Here is a 25,945-nt window from a genome sequence, read left to right as displayed (position 1 = left end):
GGGCTCCTCTGCGCTGCCGCGGAGGCGGCCGCGGTGGGGGCAGCGTGCGGAGCGCCCCCGCGGGCTGCCGGGGGTCTGCGGCGCGGGGGCGCGGGAGAAGCGGCCTCCAGCCCGGAGCGGGAGAAGGCGCCGGGTCCCCGCCCGGGACAGCCGGGCGCGGGCGCTGTGCGCGCACCTGTGTGCGGGGTCGCGGCTCCTACGCGCTGGCGCCGCGAAGGAAGCGAGCGGGACCGGCTGCGGCGCGGGGCTCGGCGCTCGCGTTACCGCTCGGGCGTATTTGCGGGCTGAGTTTTTCCAGAATGGTGGCAGAATCGCGGAGCTTTTGCTTCTGTGTGTTGTTTCAGGAGATCTGTCAAGCGCCTGTTCCTTTGCACTCGTGTCGGGACATAGTAACRGACAAAATAGTCCTTTGGTTACTGTGTCATGTTTTTAAAATCGCCAGGGAAGACTGCCGTCCCTGGACAGGAGTGTGCGGCACTTGCTCCAAGAAAACGGAGCGTGCTGGCGCGCAGGAGGTGGTCAGTCATATGGAATGGCGGCAGCCCRTGCTGGTTTTTAAAATACAATAGAACAAACAATAGGTTAACCTGAAATAGTGGAAAATAAGAGAGAAAGCATCAAAAGTTATTCAGAATGCCAGTTTGAAATTCTYAGACTAATCATCCAAAATAAACAGTGGCTGAGCAGAACAATTTTCTTTGGAGGGAGTTTCCACTGAAATAAAAAGCAAGTTATATTAAAAAAAAATCCCCCCCCCCCCAAAAAAAAAAAATGTGAGCAGTTGTAATACTAACAGTGCTCCCTGCCTACATGGGACTGGCGGGTGTCCACAACTGCGTTAGATCTTTCTAAGGCAAGGTGTTTCTGTGCAATCCAGAGCGATGCATCATTTCATCCTTGGCTGTCTGTTCTTTAGAGATGCTTCAGTTTTTGTCTAAGAGCCCTGCCTGGAGAGGATCAAGCAGAGATGTCAAATTTTCCCCCTCTTCTTCCCTTCTAATGCTTTAGACCATCCCTTAGTGTTCATTTTCCTAAGGGGACCCTCTATCTGCTGATGGCTTGGTTTAGTGCAAATGAACTGCTGCTGTGGTGTGTCATCTCCACATTTCCAGTGGATATGAAAAGCAAAGGCCTTGAAGAGCATGTCCTCTGCCTCTGCATCGTGGCCAGTGCAGGAAGGCCACAGATGGCCACTTCTGCAGGAGCGTGGTTGACTGTGCACTCTGGGATGCGAGGAAACGCTTCAGGTGCTGTGCTTGAGCCTTCCCAGTGCTTTTTTTYCCATGACCTGGTCATTAGTTTGTCCATTATGACTTTAAGTTAGTTAAGCTGCTGGTACTTGGTAGGGATAYGTATAAATAGTAGTGCTTTTGGTCATGGGATAGCTGCCTGCAGATTTGCTGAGCCTTGGCCCAGCTCATGCCCAACTGAGTGGAAGTTCTGCACCTTCTGCTGTTCCAGCTGTGACATGCTGCTTTGTAGGACATGCCTGAAGACAAGYAAAGCATTTACATTGGGAGCCAGAGAGAAGATGGTCAGGAGGCCATTTTTGATATGCCTAGATCTTGGGGGAGAAAAGGAGGATACCAAGGATTGCAACTAAGCAATTTTCTCCAAAGCTGCCTACCTGTAGACTACTTGTACATTTAACTTGATCAAGAAGCCTATTTGTTTAACGCCCTCTAGTGATGTTTTAAAAATTAACATAGATTCCTTTTAAGAGGAAAACAAGCATCAAAGTTTATTGTCTAAAAAGATGTAAATTTTCTGGCAGTCAGCTGCTTCAGGGAGTCCAATACACCATCAAACCATATTTTGGACAGGAGCATACCCACATTTTGGAAGGGTGTCTCTGGACAGGGAGATGGTGGCAGTCCCTGCCTCCTCTGCAGATTCTCAGAGGTGATCAGTTAAGGTCTTCCCTTCAACAGCGTCAGACACAGYTGCGTTTTCCCGACCTGTCTTTCAGTGCACCTGCAATCTGGGTTTTGGCTGAACCTAGCTGAAGATCACTTAATGCGTCTCTAGTCCTGGTGAACTTTGCATTCTCATGGGAGACTATTCCTGGTGCTTCTCCTTTCTTCATTATTCAGCTGGGCTGACCCCAGAAATGGGAAGCATGTAGCCCTGCCTTTGCAGAGGAGTCTCCAGAGGCTGAATCTGTTTCACACCGTCACTACGGGATTCAACTCAGGAGCATCTGTGTAGCCAAACTGTTTTTTTTCTTCATGGGTATGTGAGATGTTCAGGAGTGTACGATTGGTGTGGTTGTTTGTAGCAGCCTGAAGACGTAGTGGATGCTTGCTTGTGGTGATTAGCCATGAGGGAGCTCAGATTCCCTCCTCCTAACATGGGAGGTTTTGAATTTTATAAAAGTGTATTTCCTTGGTAGTTTGTACATGAGCACACCAGAGCTGCTTCCCGGAGGACCCTGTTTGGATGCACTGGTGGGTGATTATTCTGCTCTGCTGAGACTGACTTCTTTGTATACAAACTGCATCTTGCTGTGGGAAGTAATGAGAGCTGGGCTTGTTTAACCTGGGGAAGAGAAGACTGAGGGGGGATCTTATCAATGTGTACAAGTACCTGATGGGAGGGTGTCAAGAGGACGAGGACAAACTCTTTTCAGTTATCCTGTGTGACAGGACAAGAGGCAATGGGCAGAAACTGAAGCACAGGAAGTTCCGTCTGAGCGTAAGGAGGAATTTCTTCCCTGTGAGAGTGACGGAGCACTGGACCAGGTTGCCCAGAGAGGTTGTGGAGTCTCCTTCTCTGGAGATCTTCAAGGCCCGCCTGGATGCAACCCTGTCTAMCATGCTCTAGGTGACCCTGCTGAGCAGGGAGGTTGGACTAGATGATCTCCAGAGGTCCCTTCCAACCTTACCGATTCTATGAAATGAGGAATGAAGCTACTGCACTAATTTGTGGCTCTGATGCAAAGCTCTTTTTCATGAGACAGCCTTTCCTATTCCCTCTTAGACTGTATTACACCAGCACACCTTATTCTACCTTCCTATCTGCCACAGTTTCACCACTCCACTGTTATTTCTCCCCTTGGACATGCCAATGCTCCCACAAACACCCCCAGATTCTGGTATTTGTTCTGTTTGCCTTCATTTCTGTATTACTCACTCTTCCATGCTTGTCAGTGCCACCATCGCAGCAAACAGCATACTGATATTGTCTCAGTAGATCCAAATACACACATTTCTGCAACCTCCTAGAGCAGCACATCCACTGACACTGTTGCCATGCCTGCGTGCTGCTTAGGGCTGCACCGATCACACCACATCCAGACTGTACTCATYGCAGATGAGCTCCCCTAGCAGCCTCCAGAGCACCTGAATCAGTCTCCCCATTTGGCTGTTCAAGAGGCGATCAGCATCTTGGAAGCTGAAGTGCAAAGGTCATCTTGAGATGGTATCTAGCATGGTACACATCTGATCTATGTGGCCATGCTCAGATAAGACCTGAAGGTCCAGCCTGCCAGGTCCCCCCACCTCCATGCCCCTCTGGTTAGGGACTTTGCCTCTCCTCCGGTTACTCTCTAACTTGTCAATGAGAGCATCGTCAATATGATTACTTAGGCCTTATAAACAGTTTGAAGAGTCTGCATAGCAGTGCCTTCTCTGTTTCTGCCAAAGGTTGGTTTATGGCTGTAACTATAATTAAAAAAAAAAAAAAAAAAAAAAAAAAAGCTCGTATTCATTTTTTACTTCTCTACACTTCCTTCTGAGGGATGTTAAGCATTTAAGGAGGGAAAAAGGACTGGCATAAGGATGGATGCGTAAGGGTACAAGGTGTCAACTCCCCTTTGCATCTCCCCACAATGCTGACCTTCCCACGTTCCCCTGAGAACAAATGGCAGGACAGATAAGATGTGAGAGTTTCCAAAACCTGGTGCCCATAACTGAYCCCTCTGAAAATAGGTAGGGTGGAGTCCAGCTTGTGGCATGAGAGAGAGAATCTGAAGCAAAACAGGATGTTTTTGTGATTAAAACTTATTTTCATAATTCCTGTTGAAATGTTTGTTTTGGTTTGGTTTGAAGTTGCCTGCAGCTTTTATTGGGAACTTTGAGTCAAAGAGCTCTGTGCATACATGTGACTGAGTGCATGTGTGTGTGTGTGCRTGCACGTGTATGTGTGCTTGCACAGGGAAAGTAAATGAAGAGGCTACTGTTTAACCTCAGGATAGTTGTACCTAAAAAGTAATGAAACCAATAGGGACTAATAGCTGAGTGATGGAAAAGGTAAACCCCATCTATATACCCCTTCTGTAAATCTTGCTGGACAATTGTTTTTTGCTCTGGACATCTCAAAACAGAAAGGTTCTAGCAAATTGTAAAGTATTGATTGAAAAAACATAAAAATGCGCATGATTAGAGATATTGGTTTATGCACAGTCATGTGTGAAACACAATTGATGTGGAATAGGGTGTAAGGAGCAAGTCAGGAAGCCTTTGGGATCTTCTCTACTCTATTATGTGCCCTGTATTTGGCCAAGTTTCAGCTGATACTGTTTTCATTCTCTTTCCCATGGGGTTAAGACAAAAGCAAAAAAGAAATACTGGAAAAATGGAGACATGTGATAATATGAGAAATATTCTATTTAAAGATAATTCTACTTCTGTTTTATATAAAAGTTTTCCACTGCCAGCTCTTTCAGGCCACACCAGAAACAGAGGCACAGAGAGTGACGTCTCAAAAAGGCCTTGTGACCCACAGCCTCGGCCTTCCCTATTGCCAGCCCACGCTGGGTGCTCTGAGAAGGAGATGTGACCTCTTTGTCATGATGCCTGCTTTGCACTCATCTGTTCTACACAGCAAAAATGCTTCCCTGAACTCATCCTGCACCCTTGCAAGAGGTTGTGAAGAGTCTTTATCTTCTCTAGCCTTTAGAGAGGCTGTACTCATTCCTATAAATCACTGGAATTTTGTCACCGAYGGCAATGGAAGAGGTTTTCTACCTTAATCTTTCTCCTTGACTCATCCATGAGATTCTGCAGTAGCTTGCAGTGGTTGCTCCCATAGGATAATTTTTATAGAGGGACCTCATGGGGATAGTTTAGTTCCAGTGCTTATCATCTTCCACTTCTTCTGCCACCAMATTGGAGTGTGTTCTTTAGGTCCACACCATATAGCTTGTGTTGGTTCATAGCAAGAGCTTTTTACTGTAAGATTGTGTGTATTTCCTTGTTAGGCTTATTTGGCAGCTCTTCATTCAGTCATCTCCATCCTCTGACTTCCAGGTTATTTCATCTCTGAGGTCTTTGTCCTCTATGATTATCTTTTCTCAGCTTACCCACATCTTGTTGGGCTGTGTTTTCAGGTCCCTGCTTCACACCCCCTTTTTCACATGGGCTAAGCTAACATAGTGTTGCTGCTAGCTCTCCTGCCTACCTTTCCACTCCTGATCTGTGCCCAGCTGCTCAGCAATGTCACTCTCTTGGCCTCCCTCACTGTTTCACACTTAAGGTCTTCCTGCAACTCCCAAAAAGTTGGAGCAAAAAAGTTTAATTGCTTCAGCCAAATTCTGCTCCTATTTGCTCAGCTCTTGTAACTATAGACTTGCAGCTCCATTGAAGTTGATGATGTTTGGATTCTGGATGGAGGCTGGCATGCCTTTTTTTCATTTCAATCACTTGCAAAACTCAAGGGAGATTGACTCCTACGATTCAGCACAAACCTAAAGCAAGTTTTGAGTAGGCATTCAGCAGTGGATGTTATTCATAAGTATATTGCCAGTCCTGATGCTGACAGGCAGATGAGCAAGCAACAGAGAGAGGAAACTGCCTTTCATGGTGCGTGTGTGTGTTAGAAGAGGTACCGTTGATTAACTTGTTTTTTCAGCCAGCCAGCTTTGAGAGTGCTGTTTAACAGTCCCAAGGCTGTATAACACTAACAGGATGCTTATAAGGTATAAAGGGATTAATGTTTAGCTCTAATGAAATCCAGATGCACAGAGCAGCCTCTTTTCAAGCTCTTTTCCACTGCCAAGTTGTGAATAAAATGATTTAATCATTGTAAATACATGAGGCACACTAGACTCGCAGCATGCACTGGTTCTTAAATTTGTAGGCACCAAAGCCATTGGGTTTCTGTTAGCAGTTACCTGGTGGAGAAGGGTGGGTCACCTTCTACTCGTAACACAATCATTCATAAAATGGCATCTTAGGACCTTTCTTGGGGACCACAGTTCATGCATGTATATACCCTAGGCCTGGGGGAAGCTGGCTTGGATATAAGCCCGCTTCTATCTCTGCGAGGAAATCAGGCAGGTATAAAGATGTTGAGCATTTGGTCAGTCTCTTCCAGAGACATGYGGATTGTGCCGCAGCTAAGACACCAAGGCCTCGGCAGCTCACGGTGAACACGTATTGTCCTCTGGGGTGGCAGGAGAGGAAGAGGTGGGGATTTGTACAAGTGGCAACAGAGATACATGTCTCCTCACTGAGCACTGTCTGCTTGATGGTACTGCCTTGTAAAATGTCTGTAGWTAACATTTTCTTTCTTGTGTGGTTATATTTTCTTATATCACATGCTGAGTATGGGTATTTTGCATGCCCAGCACTGGTAGTTAATCTGGGTCCCGCAGGAGCTGGACCTGAACCTGAACACTTGAACTCAGCAGCCTGGCTTTTGAAAGACTGAAATAATTCTGTTAGCGGCTGGACACAGTTGTCTATGCACTTTTTTATTTTAATATGGAAGCAGTAGGAGTTTTGAACCAAGAAGATGGGGGGGGGGAAGGGTCTTCTTTTAAAGGCATGAAGGCATGTGTTACATTCTTCTGTTCCTCAGGTTTGGCTGCTCTGCAAGTTTTTCATTTTGCCAAAGCTCAGTTCAGTGAACCATTTATTTGCATTTAAAAAAATCCCATTTCTTAATTTACTTTGGCCTCRGAGATGAATTTTTACACTGTGAAATCTAGTAAGTTCCCTCCCAATGTTATATATACATTCAACTTTACAATAGGAGCTTCTATTGCAAAGTACCAGCCTTCATTAGAGGATGTTAAGGGTATTTTAGCAGTCTCCTCACACTGATTTTTCAACATGAGCCGTATCATTAGTTGCCTTGTAACTGTTTGATGCTATATTCGTTATCTGAGCATGCCACAGGCTGATGCTAGAGACCATAAATGTGTGTAAAGCTATAGTGGCTTTCTGTAGAACTAGRAAAGAAAGAAAGTATTTTTGGTGATAAGTTCCTTGGGTAACTTCTGGCATTGGTTTGAAGGAAGGAAAGGGATGAGAAAGAGTCTCTTTACCATTAGGAGAGGCTAAGAAGTTCTGCAAAAAGTGCAAGTGGAGTCCGTGGAAGTGGATTGTCACCGTGGGAATTAGCACAGTAGGAGAATTCCAACAGTCGACAGCTACACAGCTACTTTGTCTAGTTTGTGGTCAGCAAATATTTCAGATTTACTCAGCTAGAACAAAGACCTTCAGGACCTCGTGACCTCCAAAAAAAATTATTATTACAAAATAAAATTTTACTTTTCCCATTGCTTTTGGCCTATTCAGCTGGAAGGGGAAGTGCTGACATGTTCCTCTAGCAGCTGCTAGTTCCTCACCAGTCCAGAAGCGCAAAGTATTTTTAAATCAATGTCAATAGTTATTGATCTCTTCAGTGTCCGTCAACTAGCGCCACAGGGCARCTGCTGGGAACTTCACCTGCTTCTACCACCTAGAAAGCAGTGGGGGCTGTAGGGAGAAACACATCCTCCAGAATGAAATATCCTTGTTTGAATGAAAAATACAAATAAGACTGTAAACATCCCTTCCAATTCCTTTCCAGGTTAGGAAGAAGGTGTAGGAGGAAGATCTCACTTGGATGCTGTGAACGGAAATAAAAAGTCTAGAAGAGAACTTAACTGTTACAAACAATCGAGGGCCTCTACTGCCCATCACATCTTGAGTTTCGTCATTCCTGTTGTTTACATACAGTGTTTTTGTTGTTGTTGCTGTCTTTCCAAAATACATAGATGTGCACCCTTGTGTTCAACCGTCAAATTTACAGAGGAAGGAAGACCCACAGATATATTCAGCAGCAGAGTTGCCTATARTTATCACAGATTTGTTTCATCAGCATAATATCAGTGGGCTGAAGCTTGGAAATAGCAGGGGTGGGGTTTCATCGGTTATCATTTCTCCATCTGCAGTATTAGATGCTGTTGTGAGGAAGCACAGAGCTCCAGCTGGGTACTTCAGTGCTACAGAGGCACACATGATGAACGGAAGCAGCATGGCCCTGTTTTTCTGCTTGGAGCTTTTGGGTCCATTTTTAGGAACCTGTTCTGCAGTTTGAAAAGCAGTTCGGGGTTTCACTTCGTTTTAGGACCCCAGGACTGTTGTAGCAAGGGACTGAAACCGGACTGAAACCTTGCACTAACCTCCATGCGTAGATACTCTTGTGGAAGAGAATACAATGCAAGCAATGGTGTGTTCAGTAGCCAGAAATGCAGACCCAAGTCTTGACAAATATCAAGTGTTTTAATTTGGGGTCCAGCCCAGTGTCATTTAAGAACATTGGCCATTACATCTGCTTTTGAGAAAGGTCAGCTTCAATTTGGGAGATCTGTGGTGCTCTCCATGAGACCACAGTCCCCTCTGTGCATTTGAGAACATCCTTTTTCTTTGCCATCCTTTGTCAATATTGTTCCAGGGATCCTGGGGAAAGGAGGCCCACAGGCCCAAATAATTCATGGGCCCAGAAAAAAAATGACATGGAACAGATTAGTGTGAGTCAAACTAATCCGCAGGCACCTCTGAGTGGAAAACCCAGCTGGCCTTTGGCAGCCAAGAGCTGTCTCTCCCCATCCTCCTTACATGGGACTTTGTAAAATAAACCAGCAGGAGGGTTCCACTTCTTGGAAGGAAAAGGAAGCTTGTTTCAAAGTGTGTCTTTGCAAACTGATTTAGTGCCTTCCAGCTCTGTGTATTTTAAGAAATGTTTGGGTTTGGTTGGAGCTGCTTTTTAGCAGGGAGGAAGAGGGAAGCAATTAGTGAAACAACATGTGAAGAAGAGCTTGAGTAAAACAGCACAGACAAATATTTACACCCAAGTTTCTTAGCTCTGAGTTCAGTTTAAGCTCAGCTCCAGCTCTCTGAGGGAACTTGCATCCCCAAATAAAATACTGGGTTTTGGCCATCCAATGTTATTTATACTTCCTCCTCTAATGGGTTAAGCTAATTATGGGTCTAAGAGAGGTCAAAGGGTTAAAGTGGTGGCTGGAGAGTTAAAGTCTCTCCCTAGCACTAGTAAGGAAATACTGCTTTACCATATGCCTGTGCTGGCAAATCTACCCTAAGAGCTCAAAAAGGCTGCACTTTTTTTTCCCTCTCATCAGTGCCTGGAATATTTTCCCTTTTCAAAGAGATGTGAACTATTAAGATATAAATGAACAGCCACATATGTCCTTACCTGACTTGAAGCAATGTGGAAACACCAGGCTGGCTGGATCAGAGCTGTGTGACATTAGCCAGATAATATAACGGGCTGCCAGGTCTCCCTGCCGCGGGAGGTGCTGGGCCATTAGCRCGGTACTGCGTGGGATGCCCGCATGGCTAGGGCTGCTCCTTATTGGGGGGTGAGTCACCTGTGTTATGGAACAACTTCTCCTAGCCCAGGGGTAGCAAATGGACCTGTTTCTTCAGCCAGGCTGATGATGGCACGTTTCTAGCTATCATCAATTCCCAATAACATTCCATGAGATTGATTTCCTGAGTCTGTCTGCTCACATGTGTTGTTAGTCTGTGCTCTTGGACAAGTGCCTGGGGCAGGAACAGTGTCTGTCTTGTTTTGACAGTGAAAGCGTCACAATAATGACTCTAGGAGAATATGAAGGGTGATCTGAGAAGGGAAACTTGGCTTTAAGGCTAGCTTTRCCACTACTTTTCTGCACCACTGTGGCCATGTTATTTAAGTCTTCGTTCTGAACCACTGTTTCTGTTTTCCAAATAGTTGCTTCTGAAGCTGGAGTAGAGATGTATGGGACAGGGTAAGGAAGCCTTGCTTTTGAATAGTGGTTGTAATGCACCTTGAATTTCATCAGCTGGAAACTACTAAGGTAAAAACAGGAAAATTGTATCAGGAAAAGCAGAAAGTCACTTTGCTATGGCTACCAGGGTCCTGGAAATAGGCTGTGTCTGTCCTTTCATAGCACTGGTAGCTATCGGTGGTCCTGCAGAGTTACAGCTACAGCCACTCACTTGGTGACCTGTTTGTGGGCCTGTGCAGCAGCAGGCATTCCTCTAGATGGGTAGAGTTTGCTTGTCTTCCCCTATTCACCAGCCGCGTAGTATCTCTGGAGYAGCCATGAAGGTCTTGTGTACCTCAGATGCCCACATGACATCTGTTTGGGAGCCAAGATGTGATAGTGTCACAGTCTGATGTGTGGAACTAGTGCTACAGCTGCTAGAAGTGTTGCTGTCCATGGAGTAAGAAACTGGGTGAACACTATAAGCCAGATTTTTTTTTAAGTCTGCTTCATTTTCTCATGACTATTCTGAGTAGTGGGAAAAGGCCCACCTGATGTCTTGGGGAGGAATGTCTGACAGAGGCATGAAGTCTGCCTGCAAAGCCCAGCTCTGCTCAGCAACAGGGTGCAGAGTAACTGTGGCTGTGGATGGCAGTCTTAGGGGTGCTGCAAACCAGGCACCAGAGAAGTGAAGAACATTCCTTCTTGGCCTGGCTGCCCTTGACAGCCCAAGCCAGAGTGCTGAGGGGGAAAGCTTTGGTCTGCCACCTTACAGACAAAGGCCGAGAGGCAGGTTGGCCAGGYGATGGCCTGTTGAACTCTGTTCAATCTCTAACAGTCACCTAGAGGTTAAGTTGTTCCAGGAAATATACTGAATTGCACAGGAAAGAAACACATTCAGCACTCCACACTGAGGTTTTGTGTGTTTTCTAATAAAGCCAGCAGTCCCTGTGGGCTTTATTCTCATGGYCTTCATATGCTGTCTTGGAGGAGACCAAGCACAGCACAGATGTGGGAGAGGTCCTCTCAGGAAACCAGCTCCTTTCTCCATTCAAACCTTTCAAGTGTGTTTTTGTCACCTGAACATCTCTCCTCTTCATCTGCAGGCTTACTCCTTCAGTTGCACACCTTGCAGCACATGCCACAGACACTACTAACATCTCTGCTCGTGTCAGTGCTGTATTCTAAAGTCAATAGGCACTTCACCACTAGAGATTAAATTTCTGGCATGGCGTGACTTCAGGATTTCTCCTGTCTTCACTTAGTACCTGAACAGCTCTGTTACTTCTCAAGATTTCCAACTAATGCCCCACCAGGTTATTTCTTCCTACTATTCCAGTGGTAGAAAACATAAGACTCTTCTTACATTAAAATAGTTCATTGCATATTTATTTCACACTACTGCCCTTGCTAAATTCACTATGTTGTTGAAGAAGCAATGTGTAGGAAGTCCCGGAAGTATCTAGTGACTTTGAATGGCTCTTTCTCTACATTAAATGAATATAAAGCTAATGACTTCATGACTTCAATGGACAAACRCTTATTTTTCTCCCCTCTGAGGATCTGATCCTCTCTGCAGGCCCCTGTCCCATCCTGGAGGAGGTCAGTGACATTTTACCAGTCCTCAGTCCTCTGTGCATGCCCCGAGACCTCCCTCGCTGCMGCTGGCCCTTCAGGGCCACATTTCTCCTGACAGCTGGGACTTTGGTGGAGTTGCCTTCACAGTCAGGGGCCTGAGAAGCAAGAGGCAGGGAGGAGGTCCTGGGCAAGCAGCCTGGGGCAGGAAGCAGCTGCCAGTGTTGGAAACTGGTTCACACAAAACCTATTTGTCAGAGGGACTCTTCCGTTGGGGAGCCTTCTCCCTTCTCTTCGTTAGGTTGTACTGGCCTGCCGGGTGACAAGATGGAARGAAGCTGATGAACAATGTCTAATCGTGATCACAATTATGACAAGGTATTTCTTCTAAATGCAGCATCTTCCCCTGACTGGGAACTGGGCAAAGATGGGAAACCAGCACAGGAACCAAGTCATGGCCCAGGCCTTTGTCTTAGACTAAAGACTCCAAACACTTCCCTTTTAAGGGACACAGATGGTTGGAGGAGAATTAGAGAGAGTTTTTTTCTTATTCTGGGTGGCAGGGTAGACGGGATCAAGATGGAGAGTAAGATAAGTCCTCTAAGGAGCTGGTGGCATGATGGGAGGAGTGCAATTGTGTGCACTRATGTAGTAGTTTTCCAAACCAGTATCATCCAAGATGAGGTGGGGAGAGAGCGGTGCAGGCAGGTGGGKGTTGGATGCGGGGGACAGGCATGCACAGGGCTGTGGCCGCCTCCCTGTCATGGCACTGACTGCCTTGCTGTGGGTTCCCCCCACGGGGGCAAGGGAACAACCCCAAGACAGCACTGTGGAGCACTGGTAAACCTGCTGGATTCGAGTTGGATTGGGGTTGGATTCGAGTTTGTGCATTTACTCAGGCAGCACATGAAGTCTGGGGACAAGGGGGGAGAGGATGCAGCAGCCACCTGAATGCAGCGTGCCRGAGGGTGGGAGGAAATGCAGCAGGGGGTTGTGACAGCGAGATGGAGGGGTGATAGCCCCACGACTCCCTCTTCCCTTCCTGTGTGCTGGTAGATCACACCAGCTGACTGRCTGCATGTGCTCTTCTGCCCAATCTTATGTTAGTCCTGAGCATAATGACAGAATTTTTTATAATGGTTATTATTCAAGCACTTTTCTCCAAACTCATTTTAAATGCAAATCAGCACAAAATGACAATCCCAGTTGCTCTCAACTCCTGTTACCTAATGCCAGATTTCTTTTTTTGCAGTGAGAAATCCTCCCTTTTTTTCTTTACCTCTCTCTAGTTGGATTTTCTAACCAGAAGTGCAAATGCAATATATTCAGCATTTTGTAAGAGCATCCTAGGCTCACAYAAAGAAGAGACTTAACAGAGGAAAAGGCAGAAGTGTCCCACATTGTCTCACATTAAGACACTTCAGCAGGAATGCTGCTGCTAAAATAAACTTGTTATTAGATGGAAGGTCAGCAGCAATTGTTTTCACATAGGTGGATCTGAGCCCAAATTATCAGTTAATTGTTTCTGTAGTCTTGAGTCTTTATTCTCAAAATTTCCTAGGAGCTAAATAATGAGTTGTATGTATGCAGTAACTTTATTGCGTTTAAGTATATCACTGTAAAACATGTTTTTACTGGGGATCAGTTAATTAATAGCAGTGATCAGCTGTCTGAGGCAACATGCTGACGCTGCAGGGAAAGTATGAGCAGGTAATGTTTCACGAAAATCCATCAGAGGATGAGAATAATATCAGCCTTTTTGGCTCTGGTAGCTCTATAATGCTCTAAACAGTCAAGGATATTGTGGCCCACACGTTACTTCCCTAACACAGTGCCTTTAGCAAYGTAATCTTCCCTAGGTGATTTAAGTATTAGCATGTAATTGACTTGGAGGCTGGATTTTTGAACAAACATATTAAAAATACAATCAGGACATGATATTCTTTCACCATCTTCACGTTACAAAGTGGACTCTATGTTTAAGACTTGGGTAGAGTGACACTGATGATGGGCAAATTTTCCATATAAAAGAGTAAAATATAGTGCAAGTCAAGGTGGACTGGGAGAAACAAATTTCCCTACRGAGTATGAGCTGGGTGCCTCCAACCATACCAGCAGAATTTTGCAAGGCTTGCAGTCCCTTTTTTCCATTTAGCAGCATACAGAGAACTCATGGTGAAACCTCAGTTTGCACTGAATAAGGGTAGACCTGATTAACACTTTCTCTGTACTTGAGTCTACTGCTTTTAGCCCCTCTGAAAATAGGGAAGCCAGCCCAGTGTCAGGTCTGAAATGCAAAGTTCTCATTTCCATGTGATGGTTTCTAATTGAATGCAGCTTCAAACCTCTCTAAATCCTACTTGTAACAGGAACAGTCAGTGCATGGACACCTGAAATGTAGGAGGGAATAGAAGGAGAAGAGATTGAGCAAAATCCACAAGTTATTGGGGCAGCTGGACTTCTCTTTCACAGCAGGTTAAATCTGATGGCTAAATGTCTCAGAACTGGAATCACAGCCCTGTTTTTAGACTGTGTCTGTCTCTAGCAACAGGAACATTTTAAGATCTGTGCACAGTGCTTTCTCCCCCCGCCCTGGCCTCAATCTCCCCTCTGCCTGCCCCCCTCCCCCCCAAAAAAAATAGAAGATGGCTGTAATCCTTTCCCCAGTAGAGAATGTATGAGATGGACRTCAGCTAGCTGGCTGATCTTCCTTGCTATGTGTCCAGGGCTCATGAAGGGCATGCCAATGCAATGGGTAGCAGAGTGACATGGACATACCAGGCTAGTTTTAGACCTGCTAGCTAGCCCTATTTCTTCACAGAGCGTGTTGGATTCTGCAGAGCTCCAAGCTGCTATTTCTACACCAGTACTTGTCTTCAAACTAGCGGTGAATCTGTATTTCAGTGAAGATATACACAATGACCAAAGCAGACACACTCTAAAATTTTCCAGTAGTGTATTTTTTTCCCCTGGAAAATGCAGATTCACTGAAAGCAAACATTTCATGGAAACGGACTGCTTTGGAGGAGCCTTCCAGTAAATAAAGAGATTTTTAAAGCTTTCTGTCATGCAGATTTCCACTGGAAAATGCCCTTGTTTCTTGCCAGCTTACCTATCCAGCTCCACGGTCTGCAGCTTTGTAGCTGGACCACAGTGAAAGGAAAATCAGCTGGTTGCTGGTGAAGAGGGCCAGGGAGTGGTCTGCAGCCCTATCATATGGATTAATCCTAAGATATTTAAGTCCATAGATCTGTCACATCTTACCTTGCGGACGGTCCTGCAGCCTGGCAGTCTGGGGCTTGCAGATAGCCAAGCCAACCACTCCTTCACCATCTAGCTCCCATGTTTGGTCTAGAAGAGCCAGGGTCTCTGGCCTGAGATAATCCATTCTGCCACAACCTACAATTCTTCACAGCATCGACAGCTCGTGAGTGACAGAAGCATGTTTCCCTCCTGCTTTACGCTGACCCCCAGGGATGAGTCTAACCAGGCAGTTTCATGCTGCTGTTAGCAGATTTCACTGGTCTGGTCAACTCTCAGCAGACACTGGAGTCGTAGAGAGTACGTTGCATTTTTTTGAAACACAATGTAGTGATGTTTCTTAAACATTTCACATAATTTGCGTTTTGCAGGAAACTTGAACTATTGAAGCAAAAAAACTTCTTTCCATTTCTGAATTTGAACTAAACCAAATACCAATATTCCAGCAACACAGGTGCTACAAGCTATGACCTGCTCTCATCAGAAGGAGAATTCACCATATACTAAGCAGRTGTCATTATTTTTCAGCTCTACCTCACTTTCACAATCTGAATAATAACATTCATGTGCAGGGGTCAGTGGGGTAAAAAGAGAGAGAAAAAAAAAAAGATGCTTATGTTGGCCAGCTGAATCGATATTGTAGGCCATACATGGGTTTGGAATGAGGGGTATTAGACTCGCAACTTGCCCCGGTGCCAAGAAATACACAGCTAAAATTGGCAGCTCAGGGATGAGTAAGGCACAAACACAGTCCAGAGCATTGCAAGTGTTCGAGCACTTACAAAGTATGTTGAGTAAACTAGTATCTGTTTCCACAGCAACAGAGCAGCGAGAGAGATTGTGCTGTGTCCCTTTGACAGCTCTCAGATTTGAGTGCCTGGTTAATGTGAACAGAGCTAACTTCCAGCAAAAATATTCCCTGACTGTAATGGTGCAGGACGCAGCAAAGCTCTCTCTTCATCTGAAAGCAATGCTGTAGTGATCAGGCTGTGTTACACCTCCAGGTGCACGAGTGAGCCCTGGGCTGTGGACCACCAGCAGCAGCTTCCACTAAGTGACCACTGAAGTGCAGCCACAAGGAGAGTGGGCAAGGGGCTGTGGCAGCTCCAGAGAGTTGTTGTGAGTGATACAAAGGCCTTACAGCATTTCATTTTCATAGTGAACTGGGAGGTAGAAGCTGGAGCTGCCTGCTCCAAAAGTGCGTTGGAGAGAAAGGAAAATCAGCTGGTTGCTGATGAAGAGGGCCAGTGAGTGGTCTGGTGATTCCAGGTCTACTTAATGATAAGCATTTGTTAGAGCCGGTGCAATATGATATTTCAAGCTTGTTAAAGTGATCTCTGAGCTGATCTCTTGTATGGTAGTAATTAATTGGCTGGTGATGTAGATCWCACTAAGAAAGAAGTACAACATGATTTCCTGCTCTTGTAGGACATATSAAAATTTTTCTACTGCATTTCAAATGATTTCTTGACATCTCCAATGATTACCTCAAAGAGCACAGCTTGTATTACCACCATCAATTTATTAAGCTTTATCTTGGCTGCATGAGGCAAACAAAAATTTGCTTCACTTCTTGACAGAGAAATGGAAGGACAAACTGGGAAGATGACTATTTTTCTCCTTTGGTCTCTTTAGCAGCAAAGCCAGCAAGAGTCCAGGCTCATACAACTGTTACCTATCAGTCTGTAGTGACACCCACCCGTAAGGCAAGAATAATGTTCAAGAGGGCCAGCTCTGGTACAGCTTCCCCCTTGGAGCCATGACAGTCAGGCTCCTGCAGAACCCAGTAGCAGTTCACCTGGTGCTCAGCATCCCCAGTCAGGACTATTCAGTCAGTTCCCTGCAGCAGAGCTAGAGCAGAGGTGTTTGTGCTGAGTAAAGTGGCCAATCATGTCCTGTAATAGTGATATTTAAGACTGCAAATATGTCAAATGATACAGAGAGCTGTCATATGCAGTTTTTAATGTCCTTCCATTAGTGACATGTCCCATCAGATCTTGATATCAAAAGTCATATGATACTTAGTCAATACAGTGTTCATGGGAAAATGGCAGTATTGAGGACCTGGGATTTCCTGGTCCAAGAACTGGAAGGTCAGGTTAGATAGTGTCTAGCATATTTTCATAGACCCATTGCACCTAACATTTCAAAGTTTTCACTGAGACACRTTTGACCAGCTCTCACAGTGAGAAGGTTGAGAACTGCTAAAGGGTGCAGTGTGAGCTCCATTTCTTCATCTGACGTTTTTTGATGTTAAAATAACATCAGTCTGATTGCCCCTTTCTGACTTCACTGGCTGATGTCTGCATGTTTGCTCCTCTGTGTGTAACTTTGGTCATGTTTCTGGTATATTTTGATCATCTTTTTTCTCTCCCCCCCCCCCCCAACAAAACTGTAAAGCTGTGAACCCTAGAAATGTGCAGGATTCAGAGCACTTTTTAATGTCACTGGAATAACACTCAAGGTGTCAGAAGAATTCTCCTGTCCAGTAACCCCTTGAGGAAACCTCATCTACATTGACTAGCCCATATAAACCAAAATTGGTTAAAATGAGGCACACAGCTAGGCTCTCCCAAGAAAGGGAGGAGAAAATGAGCAACTGTTTTTATGTTGCATGTCTACTTGACCCAAAGGCAGAACAATTTATTCTTATTTTACTAAATATGCAAATCAATTACTTGTGTGCCTCATTCCCTTAGTAAGGTGCTGTTTGGGTGATCTTGTGACCATCATCTCAGTGGTGTCCTGCCAAGGATATGTTGTTGGCTGAGGTAGCATAGACTTTGACTGAGGGCTTGGAAGACTTTTCTAATTTGTCTGAAGTCTATTTTGGATCAGGCAAACGGACCTCCACGTAGATGATAATCTCAGTATTTTATTTGGAGATTGAGTGTGAAGAATAATTTGTGTCTTGCAGTCACAGCATTTCACATGAACCTTCACTGTGAGACCTTCACTGGTAGTCCAGTGGCTGCTAGAAGTGGTGCCAATGAAAATGTCACCAGACTCTTCTGGAGAAATGTAATAGGTGGGCACAAGCACGGCTTCTTGGAGAGTATGCTTGCCATCATTCAGATATGGTGTGAAACCATTCCTAGTGATCAGAAGAAAACATATGCCAGAACTTTTTCTCTGTCAGCTGGGTAATGAAATCCTGACTGATTTTTCCCTTGATATTTATTTGGGGTAAATGATTTTCTACACTACACTCATGTTATGTATGTTGTTAGAATTCCTAACCAAGTTTTACCACAGAGGAAACTACAGTTCCGGGGAGGCCAAAATGATTCCTTTCCCTGCAGTAAGGTTTTCAAGTGCCATAGGATCCTTGGGAACAGAAGATACTATCACTTCCAAGGTATTATTGGAACACCATTCGAGATGATAGCGCAATGCCCCTGGCCCAAAGATGCCTTAGGCTTCCTTCATGCCCACTGTGTTCAGGTGGTCTCTGCAGCTGACAACCGCCTAGGGTTTCCCAGTACACCCCACTCCCCTTTACGACGATATTATACGGTAACTGCTTTACTGTATCATGTTTTGTAAGAACATTTTATCCTACTAAGGCACCTCTGAAAGCCAGATGTTCCCTCTCAGTACTCTCTCTTTTTTWAAAAAATGGACATTTTTGAGCTGGTATTATTTTTATTGAAGCATCCTAAGGTAGACTTACATCTTTGCCTGGTAATGTCAAATCAGGGAATGAGGGAGAAATTGCCGTCCACTTGCCTCCTGTTTACATATACACATGTGTCCAAAGAAACTACTTAAAAGAATATTACTGATGTTGCAAAGCTGAGCATTCAGACTTTAGGAAATGACTTAATTAAATTGTTCTTGCGACCCCACTCCAACTTTGAGTTATTTGCTCATATACTCTTTTTCACAAGATTGTCTGTGCTTCGAAGATGGACCTGATCAGGCAGTGAATCAGAGATCTGTTTTATGGTGAGCTCTTGACTGTAGGATTCCTTGGACCCTTGTTGCAGAAGTCAAAGGTGTCTTGTATATGAGACAGGACATGAGTAAGAGTGTGTGCTGCCTCCCTGGCAACCTGATTCCTCTCCCACCTCTGGCACAGTTTCCTTTCTAAAGCTTGGTAAATCACTTCCACCAACTTTTGAGGTGGTCACTAATGACCTGTTCTTATTTTTCTGGATTCCTGACATAAATCCCATGGAGARATTTATAGAAGTGGGGAGCCCTTTCAGCTTCAGCAAAAGTGAGCAGGAACTGTGCTTCAGACAAACAACACCTCCAGCCAACCTCTCTGCTCAGAAAAATCAGATCAAATGTGTTGAGAACCCATATTTATTGTAATCACTTTGTTCTTCGGCTTTCCATCAGTGAGATGGGAATAATACCTTCCTCTAACATCACAGGAATGTCATGATAATGTGGTTAATATTTAAGGTACTGAGCTCTAATATCATAATGTACTCAGAGATAGTATTAATGAGTTCACATGCAACGAGCACATTCTGCATTCAGTACAGAGTTTGAATAGTGAGCAGTTAATAAAAATAGCTCTCTTTCTCTAAGGGACCTTTCCTCAACCAGCAATCCTGATTTCTCTTATTCTTAGGATTCTCCAWACTTAATACGTTCAGAAGTTGAGAAGTCATTAATTCTCGGCATACTCTCAACTTTTTTGTTCTTAAAGTTCTAACGCAGACACATGCAGAAATTACAAATGAGTTTTGCAACAGATTATCCCATGCTTAGGCATGAGCTCTTCATTTAAGGATCTGTTTCCAGGGCTAAAATCCAGCATTTTTCTCCAGCACAAAATTCATTTAGCAAATAAAAGGATACCTATGACCTTCAATTGTATATATTGACTGGGATGCTTACCATGTCTCACTGACAAGTCTCACCATTATAGTCGCATCATTTGTGTGTCGCACAAGATTTTGTGGCTAAGGCTGTTTAAAAAAAAGATGAGTGTCTTGAGTAAAAGATGAGTAACCTGGAGAGGGGCTTAATAACAGTCTATTTGCTGAATCTATAGGTCATGGAAATTAAAGATAGAGAAAAATCTGTTAGATAATCTCATCCATTCCTTTAGACCATAAAATATTGCTCCTACAGTATTGTATGCTGCCCAGAACTTTGTCAGTCCAGTTTTAAATGGGATTTCCATACCTTTCCTTAGCAGACTATTCCACTGTCTATGAGACATGAGTGTTCGGAAATTTTTCCTGACCTTCAGCCTGAGTTTTTTCTCTGCTCAATTTCATGCCATTACTTTGAACTTTAGCTGTGAAAATGGGAGGCATTTCCAGTTAGGAAAGTCTTGAGTGTCCCACTCAATTGTGAGAATTGACTAGTGTTTTAATAGTAATGAAAGAAAGTGTCTCTGAGAGTACAGACTGTGGCCTTCAGTGGTGAGGTTCAGTGTATGTTCACACATAAAAAGAAAACTTGTAGAGTGCAATAAGCAGGGCTGCTTCTCAGATGGCCACACTAATGGGAATGTATTTTTCTTTTACAGAAAATGAAGCCCATAGTCCAAAGAAGACGATCTGCCCCTTCTGCCATTACTAAAGCTCTCAGCAAGTCAAAATACCATCCCAGGTAGAAGAAATGTTATTCTGAGCCCTTATTTTTTACCTTTCTCCATATACAGACCAAACCCAAGTTGCTTTTCTAGTTCAGTTCACAATATAAAGGCTAATTTTTGTGCAAACAGATATGGAAGATTTTCTGATTTGCTGGAACGTACTTTAAAAATGTATAGTGCCAGGCAATGATCTCCATTACGGGCAGGTAAACCAAAATAACGCCAGTGAGCTTAGTGGAATTACTCTGGGTTTGTAGTTTTATACCAGAGTTAAGAATCTGACCCTTWTGGAAAAATGCTCGTAGCAAAGGTGAACTCTGTGTGCCACTGGCTGCACACACAACAATATCTAGTTATCCATAGGAGTCTAGTTTGAGAGGCCAAGAGTAGACTGCCAGTGATAAAGCACACAGTTCCCCACGGTATGAGAGGCCTTCAACAAAAATGGGGTGGAGACATCTGCAAGGTTAGCTGATTATTTTCAAAGCAAACAGGATTAGGTTTAGGTGTTTGATATCTATCACATCCAGTCCAGCACAGTGCAGGGCACCCAGGTAAAATTAGGGAGTACAAAGTGTGCAGGTTTCTACAGTATGTTTCTCTGGTGTCGTAGCTCTGACAGTTCTCTTACTTACCTAAGTGGAGCGTTTGCACTGCTGGCAGCTCAGGCATCACCCGTACAGCCCTGAGAGCACCCCAAGGACTGGCTGATGAAGTGCCCTTCCTCCATCCCTTGCAGTGCGGAACTGTTCCTTGCCGTTAGGGTATGAAATGCTCTGTACAGTCCAAGTGTAATTGAGTAAGAGATCTTCCAGTGTTCCTGACTTCTCTGTCATGTGTCCCCATCCCCATTAGCCCGTTGACTTAGCAAAACTTTCAAGCAGAGACATGTTCAGAGCTTGCAGGGCCACAGTGTAGCGCTCTCTGCGCTGTCATGCTTAGTCTGCAGGTAAGAAGAGGACCTCATCTCCTGGTTTGTCAGCTGGGCATTTTTCCTCAAATTCACACTCAGCTGGAAGCCCACACTGCCTCCCTTTCACCCAGGCAGGGCACCATGCCTGTAGGGAAGCTGCTGTGCTTCTGCCAAGCAGGAGCAATGAACCACAGTTCACAGACACAAAATCCAGGGCACTCTTCTCCTGAAATGAAATGAAATGACCAGGTCACTCATCATCATCTACACAAATGCATGCTGGTTTGTTGTTTGGGAAGCCATGCCTCCTGAAAAGAATAAGAGATTTTCCTTTAAATATGTGTGTATATATCCCCTACGCCTGCAAACAGCAGAAGCAGCACTGTTCCAGCTCCTCTTGCTGGACTGCTAAGGAGACCAGCTTCCCTATGTCATTCTGGCTGTGCAGTCAATTAATGTTTAGCTGATGGATTCATTGCTGTTTAGTCTACCATCCCACCAGCAATGGGCAGTGGTATGAGGAAAAGAAACAGAGGTGCCCTAAGAAATGAAACAACTGATGTCAGAGGAAAGAGAGACAGAAACAAACTTTGGAGACAGAAGCAGCCCAGTGCAGACCGTTATGTGAAGGGCTCCTCTGTCCTGGGACGTCAGTGCCAGCAGTGTGTGGCTGTGGGTGAGAAGCAGAATTGGGAAGCATGAAAATAGATGACCTTGGTGAAGAGAAGCCCTGTATGGGCCTGCCTGTGCTCTGCCAGAGCACAGACTGGAGTCAGACCCATCCCCTGTGCTCTGACTGCAATAAAGGGCTGAGATTTAATTTAAATTCAAAGAGAAAGAGGCTGTTAAATACTCCCATCCATGAAAGATCTGGAAGGAGCTGTTCCAGGGAGAGGAAGGTCAGGCAATAATACTGCCTTGACCACAGGTCTTGACAGAATGAGAGACCTGGGGCAAAAATACCTGCCTTCAGAGCAGGTGGAGGACAGCTAAGGTGTATGAGGAAGGTGCAATAGGACACAGGCATGTTGATACACTCTCGTGTCAGCACTGCAGCTGCCTCCATCCACAATGAGTGTTCTGCTGTTCTACTCCGTGCGGGGACTCACCACAGGAGATCTGTTCTTTGCCTGCTCTATCTGCTGGGATCACCAGTGGGATGGACTGTTTTTGAGATTCGACTGTGTTTCCAAACACAGATTACTCTAGAAGTGTGTGAAGGCTGGGAACAGCATTTGGGGGGGTGCTGAGGAGTCTGTCAGCTCTCTATTAACAGCATATAGCATGGCATCAGTTCTGATGATTTGCTGGGAGAACCACTAGGACCTGGCCATGCTCCAGCAGATTCATGTGCCCTGTCAAGTGACAGCAGCTTTCCCTCACTACCAGCTTCTGCAGACAGGTTAAGTGGTGACCTTGATGGGAAAACCTTCCTCCTTTGCCCACAACTCTGGAGCCATCCAGTGCTCCATTGACTTTTGTTTCTTCAGAGGTAGAGCACCAGAAGCGTTGACAGACAGAGTCAAGTACAAACACACCAGACCTGCAAATTGTCAGCTAAAATATCAAGTGCTAGCCATGGGCCAAGCTCCTTGGCCCTTTAGTGCAGGCCAAGTCCTCTTCAGTTCCATTCCTTTTTCCTCCTGCAGCACCACATGACTATTAGACATGGATGAGGGCATCCCATGCTCCTGTCAGCCTTGATCTGATAACGATCTTATAAATAACATTTCCTGAGGGATTTGTTTACCTTGTTTTTTTTCTTTTCTTTATGAGAAAAAGATGACAACATTGAACTGATTTACATTTTGACCATGACCAGCCCTCCTAAAGGACACCCCTTTTTTTGTCACTCCATAGGTAATTGCTGCAGGGTACATCCTGTTTTTCTGAAACATCCGTGCAGGAGCTACTCTCATAGGACTGTTTAAAACAAAAGGCAGAATTTGTTTTTATTCAGTTATCTGCTGGCCAAGCGATGGGGCTTCTTTGCCATTCTTCCCTGCCCCCAACATGCACTAAAAAGAAAAGGAAAGAAAAGACACAAATTCTTGACTTTATTTGGCCGGAGAATATCCTTGTGAGGGGAGGGAGCTTTAAATGTTTCTCATGATGGATTGCTCTGAAGGGAGCTGGTATGATGCCATCTTTGCTTAGGCCACCAGAGTGTTGGTGAATTTTTTTGCTATCCTGCTGCTGTTTTTACGAAGCTGTGTAACTCCTCCAACGCTAAGAAATCCACTGCCGAGCTTGAGCAATCGTGTGGCTCCCACTGCTCAAGTGAGGCACGCAGGAAGCTTTTAACAGTAAGTTTAAAGGTGATTTTTTTCTCTCATTTGTAATGGCAGTGGCTGCAGAAGCCAGGCAGGCACTTGCTGGTGGTGAGAAGGGAAGAGTGAATTTCTGCCTGTCAGAGTGCAGGTGTTTCTGTGACTGGAGGATGATTTTCAAAAGTTGCTAATGAATAACTTTAAGCTCAGTCCTATGAAATCAAAGTGGCTGATTTCTGAGGCCAGCAGAAACTGAGTTAGGCTAGAAATGTTGAAAACACTACACTTAAAGCCTATGTGTTTTTTTCATTTGTTAGTGTAGGAACTATGCTCAGACTGGATCAGTATTGCAGAAGGGTGAAAGAAAGGCAGGTACCTGTCCACGGGGGCCCTTACCTGCAGACCAGATGCACGTTCTTGTGTATGTGTAGGAGTAGGAGGAGCTCTGTGTCTTTCTATCTACTTAAATCCAAAGCTATTTCTCAGAGGTTAGCAATCCATTTGGGACCGGTCCCACAAACACGGCCTCTCAGCGAAGAACTATTCCGTATTTATTCAGTGCAATTCCACCTCTGAAGGACAGGTGGGGCCAGGACGTGGCAGCAGGGACTTGTCCTAGTGCCAGGGCTGCTGTGCGAGCCAGAGTGCAGAATGGGGCAGGACACCCCTGGGAGCACTGCCAAGGGAACCGGGAGGAGAGCAGGGAGACAAGTGGCTGTCCCAGCTGGGGCGAGCATGGAGAGAGGATCTGGTTTAATCCCGATGACCGCATGTTGACTTCAATCAACATGCAGCAACCATCAGGTTTTTTTGGAAATGGCCAGCACCTAAATCAGTCTCAGCTGAAACACAAGTTGTTGGATTTAAGCCACGCAAACCAGAATCACGTGGCTGGAATTAGACAAGAATAGGCAGTTCATTTTCTTTCTGCTGCAGCCCAAGCAGCCCTTGCATTGACAAGCAGTTCAATACAGACAGAAAACATAGGTAGAAATGAAAATAACAGTCTCCATTAGCATTCCCTTGACACTCCATGTTGAGTGGTGCCATGAGCCAGTGACTGCCAGTCATTTTCCATCTTCTTTTTGAGTCACAACTCGTAAGCCAATGCAGGGGAAAAGCATTTTACTTGAGTGAGAAATGACTCAAAGAGGAGTATTTGAGCAGTTTAATCCCTCCAGAATTGGTGTAGGTATTCACATCGGCTTGAGGCTGATGTAATTGTTTGGGCGGAGGAAGGCAAATGCAGATCATAATTGAGAGCGAGAGGGGCAGTGCTGGGAGAAGCACTAGGCTATCCAGCTGTTCCAAAACAAAGCCACTTGTGTCCATCAACCCTTATGGGAAAGCCTTACTGACAAAATCTTGTGATTTTTCTTCTTTCTGCAGGGAARCTACCTTTGCCCCTTCCCATTCAGATGATGGGCTGCTGAGTGGGCTGTGCAGCAGCCCAGGCTCTACTTTCATCCTGGACGAGCGAGTACAGCTAACCATAGGCCTGCAGACCCAAGAGAGACACTTGATTTTGTTAAGTGATGCACTGATCATCGCCAAGTCCAAGTAAGAGGAATTCACACTCACTCATTTTCCTAGTACCTCCGATTAAGGCTGGACTCTGAGCTATTTGTGTGGCATGCACCAGAATAACCCTTCTTTTCAAACTTGGCTCTAAAATGTCCATCCTCTTCCTAAAACGGCATCCTCTCCCTTTCATCTCTAGAAATTCCTCTTGGTATTAATGTTTCACAACATTTTCCTGAAGGAAAAGGTTGTCTAAGTGATTTTGCCCTTTTACTTATGTGGCTTCTTGAAGAAATAGCATGAGGGCAGGAGGCAGTGAGTGCAGAAAACTGATTCTGCCAGGGTTTCATATAACACATAAGTGAACAGCTTGGGTGACTGTAGTTATTAGAAAGACAGCATAGCCAGTAATTAGCCTGAATCACCATCTGCCTGCCTATGGCTCTAGTGAATCACTGTTCTAAGCCACAGTTGTCCCACTGCGGCCACCAACCCCTAAATCAACTTGCAAAACCTTCTGGTAGTGCTTGCACATGCCTAGGCATTTAGCTTTTGGGTGCTGTTGCTGTCACTACATCARCGTAACCAGAAAACTGTGTTACTAGACTACAGAGGTCTAGATGTTAGGATCTGGCCTAAGAAATCTATGATTTGAATTGCAGATCATCCTCCAGCTTGAAGCTCAAAAAGCAAGTGCACCTGAGTGAAATATGGACCAGCACCTGTCTCAGCGAAGTAACGGAGAAAAAGACAAGTCCTGAGAATTCATTTGTCATTGGCTGGCCTACCATCAACTATGTTGTCACCTTCAGGTATCATCAGACACCAGTCCTCCATTTGCAACCTGGCAGCTGCCCAAGTCC

The 25,945-nt window shown here is 44.9% G+C and overlaps 1 protein-coding gene across 1 annotated transcript in view; it reads left to right on the top strand.

The window, feature by feature from the left end:
• The first annotated feature begins 3,625 nt into the window (after positions 1–3,625).
• The window catches only part of LOC146590253 (uncharacterized), a 38,175-nt gene continuing 15,855 nt past the window's right edge, over positions 3,626–25,945 (top strand). The window contains exons 1-4 of the mRNA XM_085314912.1: positions 3,626–3,644; positions 20,310–20,392; positions 24,951–25,121; positions 25,745–25,894. Of these exons, the coding sequence (XP_085171038.1) occupies positions 20,313–20,392; positions 24,951–25,121; positions 25,745–25,894 (401 nt within the window). The 5' untranslated portion in view covers positions 3,626–3,644; positions 20,310–20,312. The remainder of the gene's footprint in view (positions 3,645–20,309; positions 20,393–24,950; positions 25,122–25,744; positions 25,895–25,945) is intronic.

The sequence above is a fragment of the Rhea americana genome, unplaced genomic scaffold (genome assembly GCF_003343005.1).
Source record: "Rhea americana isolate MKP2758 unplaced genomic scaffold, rheAme1 scaffold_414, whole genome shotgun sequence".
Taxonomy (NCBI): domain Eukaryota; kingdom Metazoa; phylum Chordata; class Aves; order Rheiformes; family Rheidae; genus Rhea; species Rhea americana.
Note: the sequence above shows the minus strand (reverse complement) of the source record. Positions and strands in the feature narration are given on the sequence as shown.